We start from the raw sequence: 7,404 nt of genomic DNA on the forward strand, positions 1-7,404 counted from the left end.
CTTACAGATTTCATTCCACCTCTCTGCCAAGGACAGGGAAACCTACTGCAGCACCAGGCTGCTCAGAGCCTCATCCAGCCTAGACTTGAACAGTTCCAGGGATGGGGCAGCCACAGCTTCTCTGAGCAATCTGTGCCAGGGTCTCACCAGACACTTTCTTTTGCAGGCTGTCCTTGGGAGGTGGCAAAGCTCTGTCCCTGCTGGAGCATTGCTGATCACTCTCACCAACCAAACATGCAGAGGGCATGAGAGCCCACAGGACCTGACTCAGTCATCACTCAGAGGAAAGGAGAAGGCAAGAAAGGAAAAGAAGCAGTTGAGATCCACCAGCAGCTGCCACAGGGCATCGGCTCCGGCACTGAGCTCCCAGAGAGGACCAACAGCACAAATAAGTTGCAGTGCCACATCTTTCCTAGACCATGTCATTCCCAGCACACAAGGCTGAACGTGTAAAGTGACTCTGCAATGTTCTCCAAGGTCCCTGTAGAACAAGGGTCACTTTGAGAAGGGCTCTAGGCCTGCCTGGTCCAGGCTCACTCCAGGCAGCTTCGGAGCTGATGAGAGCAGGACTGCTCCATCCTTGCAGTGACACCATGGATCCATGTTACAACCACACAAGCTCTCAAAAAAGCATGGACCCCCCCATGCAGCTGCTGGTCGGGTTCTTTCTGGGCATCCTCATCGTGATCACTCTCTGTGGTAACATCATCGTCTGCCTGGCCGTCACCCTGGACCGGCGGCTGCGGAGCGTGACCAACCGCATCATCATCTCCCTGGCCATCACAGACCTGCTGCTGGGGCTGCTGGTGCTGCCCTTCTCTGCTTACTACGAGCTCACCAAGGAGTGGCCCTTTGGCAGCGTTCTGTGCAACATCTACACCAGCCTGGACGTCATGCTGTGCACGGCCTCCATCCTCAACCTCCTCATGATCAGCCTGGATCGCTACTTCGCCATCACCACCCCGCTCCGCTACGGCCAGGTGGTCACTCCCTCGCGGGTGGCCGTGGGCTTGGCTGTCATCTGGACTGTTTCACTGATGGTCTCCTTCCTACCCATCCACCTGGGCTGGAACACCAAGGGGACAGCAGTGCAGAACACAAGCACCACCTGCAGCAAGGAGTGCACGCTGGGAGTGAACCTTGAGTATGGGTTGGTGGACAGCTTGCTCACCTTCTACATCCCTCTGGTCATCATGTGCATCACCTACTACAGGATACTCAGGATAGCCAGGGAGCAAGCCAAGAGGATAAACCACACCTGGGGCAACGCGCCCATGTCCCCCATGGTGAAGGAGCACAAAGCCACTGTGACGCTGGCAGTGGTGCTGGGAGCCTTCATCGTGTGCTGGTTCCCCTACTTCACCCTCTTCACCTACCGGGGCGTGTCGGGGGACAGCCAGGTCAAAGGCACACTCATGTCCATTGTGCTCTGGCTGGGCTATGCCAACTCAGCCCTGAACCCCATCCTCTATGGGACACTCAACAAGGATTTCCGAGTGGCCTACCAGAACTTGCTGCACTGCTGCAGGACGGGATACCCCAGGAACTCCCACCTGCCTCCACTGCAGGAGGCCCAACCCAGGGGCAGGGAGGGCCAGGGCAGGCAGGAGGGCAAACCCTTGAAGCTGGAGGTGAGGAACGAGAAGGGGACTCTGCTCACTGATGGAGCCCTCAAGAGGTAAGAGCCTTCCTACACTAGAGTTTGATGGTAGGTCTGACCCCAGAGAGGAAGGCAGAGGTGGGGACCCCACATTGTCCATGGACTTTTAAGCAACAAAGTGATGCCCCAGCTGGAGATCCTTGCCCAGGCAACTCCTAAGTTCAGCCACTCAGAAATTCCTCACCACCCATAAGAACCCAGCTTGCATCCCCTCCATGGTGGCAGCACAACTCCAGGTACTCCAACTTCCCACCAGGCTGGGCCTCCCCTGGAATTGCCACCGTTCTCAGGGAGCACAAAATGTCCCCTAGCTTTGCTGGGTAATGGGGACAGTTGCCATCACAATTTGCTGTCCAGAATGGGGTGAAGCTTTTAGCTGGGGCTGCTCCCCAAAATCAGCCATGTCCCTGTGAGGAGCAGACAGCAAATTCTGGGCACAGAACAGAGCTTCAGGGGCCATGAAAGGTGACAGAAGGGTAGACAGGAATTAGTCCTGGGGCACAGTCAGAGCACCAGCAGCAGGCTGAGAGTCCCTGCAGGAGCCAAGGTCTGGGTTCCCAGCTCCCTGCAGAGCAGCTCAGCCACTTCCCTTCCCATCAGAGCCACACACTGAGGGTTTCAGCCACCAGGAAACTGAGGCATTTCAGCCACCAGTTTCCATCACAGTGAATTCAGCCAACAGCAAGTTCCATTCCCATCTCTGGAAAGGAGCAGGAGTAGCCCAAATTAGGCTGTCAGATGCTTTTAGAAATACAAATGCCCATGTAAAGTTAGAGCAAAAAAATCCCTCAGTGCCACCTCAAGCGTGTTACGAGGGTCAGCCCCAGCAAAGGGTATGATGAGGGAGCAGGATGGGAGCCAAGTGGGCAAGTTCTGTGCCAGGCTGTCTCCTCAGCCCCCTCCCTGGGCACCCACATCCCCTCAGGGCTGTGCCACCCTCTCACTGCCTCGCTCCAAGGTGTTCACCCAGCCAAGCACAAGGAGAACGGAGAGGCAGGCTGTCAATCTGCTGCTCCTGAGATAATCTAACCTCTAAGCAGCGCCTGATAAGCAGCCCAGAAACTTTCCATCCATAGATAAGGAGTCCTTTGATTCCCTGTTCCCAGCGTGGCAGCAGAGATGCCGCGCTCGCTCGCTCTCCCGGCACGTGCCCTTGGTCCTGCCCCAGAAAGAGTCTTAAGCCACCAAAAGGAGAACTCAGGGAGGTGAACCAAAGTTCAGAGCCATCCAAAAGGCTGATCCAGCATCCTGCCTCCCCCAGGGCACCAATGTGACTGTACCCAAGGGAGGGGTGCAGAAAAAGAGGTACAGAGGGATGGATTAACAGGAACAAATACAAGAATGCAGCTCCTGGGGCTGCCTTTTTCCATTTCCAAGGAATTAATGAGGAGCCCAAAGTTACAGCATTTGGCAAATTGTAGGTTGTGTATAAAAACATATGGAAAACGTGTCTAAGGTGGTGGGGGTGTTTCTGCAAACATACAGAGACAAAGAGAGCTCTCCTGTTCACTCACACAAGTGCAGCCCCTGGGCAAACCAGGAGCTCTGTGCTGAGGCTCTGCAGCTGAGCCAGGAGAGCTCAGGGGGAACAGGCTGAACAGGCTGTTGGGACTTCCCTGCACAGCCAAGAGAGAACAGAGTCTTGAGAGTCAGTGTCTTCTCAAAATGCTGACTTACACAAAGGGACAATAATGACTTGGAGGGAGATCAAAGGGGAAGGAAAATGGGTTTCTGTTCCTCAGGCAGAGGGCAGGGCCGCTGATTTCCTGGCTTTTACCCTCGCAGCTTTTCCGGGTAGAAGAGATTCTTCCCCTGGTTCCCCACAGGAAACACTCAAACAAGGGGATGTTTCCTGACCTTTCTAAATCCAGTGAGCTCCACCCCATCCTCTACAGTATCACCACTGTGGTTTCCACTCACAATCAGATAAGAGCTGCTCAAGCACCTGCTTTCACTTTCTCTCCTTCTCCTCATAGCCCTCTCACCTCACAGCAATCCTGCACCAATGATCATATGTGGCCCCTTCCAGCCCTTTTTTCCATAGTCAGATACACCAAGATCTGCTGTTGGCAGATGATCAGGATCAGCTAATGCCACACAAGACAGGTGAGCACAGGATTTACCTGTTCACCAAAAGCCTGGCAGCCAATTTCACCCACAGCACAAACCAAGCTGGTCCTCTCTGCAGTCTTCAGAGTCATCTGCCCTGAACATGTTAACAGGAAAAGACCAACATAAATCATTACAAAAACTCATAACCCCCCCCAGACAGGAACACCCAGAGCTCAGAAGAGCTCAGAGAAGCTCCATGGGATCATTCAAGGGAAAACAGAATTTTGAACTGTGGCCCTTAATAACAATGTTCTTTTCAGTTATGAGGCATAGGGAAAAGACTAACAAACAAGAGTGGAAATACTGGAGCACTGCAGCAGTCTCAAGGGTCACTCAGAGCCTCAGTCAGGAGCAGGCCAGGGAATCAAAAGCCACCGGACCTCCAGAACAGCTGGGGGCTGGAGGGCACTTCCATCAGTGAGGACCAGGTAGGGCTGAGAGTACAGGACCAAGCAGAGATGCAAGGGGAACTCAGCTGCTCCCATTTCCACACCAGGCAACTCACACAAAACCAGTGTAAAGAAAACCAAAGGACCTCAGGAACCCATTTCAGTGCAGTGAGACAGGGCTCTGAAGAGACCCCGTGCTTGGCTTGCTCTGTAGGCTCTGAGACCAGACCCTGATGTTCAGAGAGATTAAAATCCCATGAGAAGAAGCATTCAGCAGTAACTGGATGTGCTGGGGAAGAAAACTCTGGAGCTGAATGAGTGGCTGTGATCCATTCTTGCATGCCATCTGTGCTTAGAGCAGCATAGGACAGGACCATGGCCACAATACATGGGCAAAGGAAAAGCCAGTTCCCACTGGAAAGGGTCCCTGTCCTAGTCACAACACGCCTGCCCCAGCTGCCAGCCTCAGGCAGACACTGCCTGGTGCTCCACAGCTCCTTCCAGGCTCAAGCAGGCCGGCCCTGACAGACTGCACTGTTCTTTCTCTCTCCTCATGTGCAATTTAACCTTTCCAGCACTGGAGCTTTCCTGTGAGTCTCAGCCAGCCCGCTGCCCTAGGATCCACATCTCCCAGCCTTCAACTCCTGGCTGCCCTCTTCCAAAATCCTGTGTGAGGTTGAAAGGACAACACTCAGCTTTCCTCAGCACAAAACTCGACAGCAGAGGCGAGAGCTGCAGGGTGAGTACAAGGCCACGGTCCCTGGGTGAAAATGAGGGAGCTCTCCCTGTTGTGACAACCACTGCCATTTCCCTGGGGCAGGCATCCCTTCCTGATGGGTCCTGGTGCAAAGGGTGATACCATCAGAGAGGAATCCTCACTCCTTTATCCAGCACTGGCTGCTCTCAAACCAAGTCCCAAGCCCCAGAGAGCTGGGCCCCCCTCTGTGGCTCCCCTGAAGTTTTGGGATTATAGAATCAGCCTGAAAGATGCTGCATCCTGCCTGCTCCTCATGCACTGCAGAGGCAGCTGCATTCAGACCATGAATTTCCAGCACACTTCATTTTCATGCAAGCCCACATCCCCAGAAATTGCCAGCAGCTTTGGCGGAGATGCTGGCAGGGCTCCCGAGGTGAAGAGCTGATGCTGCACCAGGCGCTGCTGCTCTCTCCAAGTGGTGCTGGGCTGGAGGCCACAACTGCCATGCATGGGGATGCCTCTCAGCTCCAGAGAGCCACTTTGTGCAGCCCTTCTCAGAAAGAGTCAGGCAAAGTCACCCTGACCTCCACATGCTCTCCCCTCCAACGCTGCATGCTGATAACCTGGGCTCTCCATATTGACTGTGCCCTGAGGGGGAAATAATCATCCATGTGCTGAAAGCTGGGCACACTTTGTCCCTGCTGCACCCTGAGCACTTCTAACCTCAGCCAAGGTCACAGCAATAGCAGGAGCTGGTTCTGTGTGTCCACAAACAGAGCTGGGGTACAGGGACCTGTACCCAGGGGTGCACCATAAACCTGCACTGCTCAGAGGTACCCCCTGTGAATCAGCCTGGAAATGCCATTGCCCATCAGCAGGAGGAGGAACAGAGGATTTGGAGGCTGCAGATGCTGCTCTTTGGGCAGGAGGCATCACTGCTGCCCTGCAGCAGGAGCAGAGTGAACCCTCCAGTCTGGAAACCACAAAGCACAAAGTGAAGGCCCCCAGGACAGGCACAGCACAGACACAAGGCAGAGTCATCTCTGCTGCTGTCACTGCCCAGCAGCAGGGGCAGAGGAGACACCAATTCCAGCTCTTCTGCTTCATGCTTCCTGTCCCTGTGCATATGTTGTAAGACAGATGTAGCTTCTGTGAGGTAAAAGCAAAATGCCAGCCATCCCCTGAGAGGATGCTGATCTAATCAGCAGAATGAAGCAGAGGTCTGGGGGAGAGGTTTGCAGGAGATCTGAGGTCTTGGTGTGACCACAGATTTCCTCTCTGCACTATGGGGGTGGGGACAGGAAATACCACCTCATACAGGACACCCAACCAAAGAGCTCCTGACCAAAAAATTCCCAGACCCACAGCAGGGAGAGGGGCCATGGGAGAAGCAGCACCCAGGAGCAGAGCACTGCCAGCTCCAGGACATGAACTTTTGTCAGGCAACAAATCTGACAACTCAGCCCTGCTGCTGCTAGCTGGCCTGAGGGACAGGAAGAGCAGGCAGAGAAAGCCACAAAGCAGAGTGATATTGCTCAGAGGGGCATTGGGTGACAGGTCTCGGGGTGATGCAGGCCTGCTCAGCTCTGCCCAAGTGCCAGGACTCAGCATTTAGTGGGGGATGCTGAGAGCATCCTCACAGCATCACATCACAGTTCCTCCCTGGGTGCTGAGGGCAGCATCCTTTACATTGGGGAGCAGGAGAGGGGGGAATGGACTCATCTGCATCTTGTAAAGTCACTGATCACCCTCTGTGCTCCCCTGCAGGATCCCTGCTCTGGCACATGGCATCACTCCATCCCCAAACTCTGCTGGAGAGGCCTCTGCTGCCCAGGTCACTTCCCAGGAGGGTGCTGGGTTAGAAGAGCCCTTGGAGGAGCTGCAGAAGAACATCTGCCCATCCTGTGGGCAGTGAGACTTTGAGCATGAAGAGATGCCTGGGGAGCTTGGTCAGGAAGCAGTGCATGCCTTGGCAGGGCAGGGCTGGGAATGCCCTCTCCAGAGCCCTGGCAGTGGCTCAGGCTGCAGGGGAAGGGGCTGTTGAGGTCGTGGTGGCAGGCAGACCAGACTAAGGTGGAGAAAGACAACACAGGCATCACTATCCTGGTGTCCTGGGGGTGTACCCACCCCTCAGAGGGGCAGGGCCCTGGCAGATGGGGTGACACGGCAGCAGGGCTCAGTGTGGTGGATGCTGCAGCCACGAGTGCTGGATGTCTGTGCACAGGACATCCCAGGCCCTCAGCATCCACCCTGGGGCAGGGCTGCTTCCCATCCCTGGGGCTGTCCTTACAGCACACCCCCTGTCCCAGCCCTACAGCCAGGCAAAGAGAAGCCCTGGAGCCTGCTGGGGAGGCTCTGCCCTCCTGAGAAGCTCAACATGAAGGCGCCCAAAAGAGAAGAATTTGCACAGACTTGGGGCAGAAACAATCAGTGGTATAAAAAAAAAAATCTATTTAAGACAGAAAGAAAATGAGATGCTTGATTTCTGTGGGTGTACTTTGTCCTGGGAAGAGCCTCCCTGCCCTGCTCCGTCCTGCTGTCCCATC

The 7,404-nt window shown here is 54.9% G+C and overlaps 1 protein-coding gene across 1 annotated transcript; it reads left to right on the forward strand.

Annotated features, from left to right (window-relative positions):
• Positions 1-436: 436 nt before the first annotated feature.
• HRH2 (histamine receptor H2) lies at positions 437-7,053 on the forward strand. The gene is made up of 3 exons (XM_059483719.1): positions 437-1,678; positions 4,737-4,900; positions 6,626-7,053. The coding sequence occupies exons 1-2, from the start codon at positions 558-560 to the stop codon at positions 4,753-4,755; spliced, it is 1,140 nt and encodes a 379-aa protein (XP_059339702.1). The 5' UTR covers positions 437-557; the 3' UTR covers positions 4,756-4,900; positions 6,626-7,053.
• Positions 7,054-7,404: the final 351 nt, after the last annotated feature.

This window comes from Ammospiza nelsoni, chromosome 16 (assembly GCF_027579445.1).
Source record: "Ammospiza nelsoni isolate bAmmNel1 chromosome 16, bAmmNel1.pri, whole genome shotgun sequence".
In the NCBI taxonomy this organism is placed as follows: Eukaryota; Metazoa; Chordata; class Aves; order Passeriformes; family Passerellidae; genus Ammospiza; species Ammospiza nelsoni.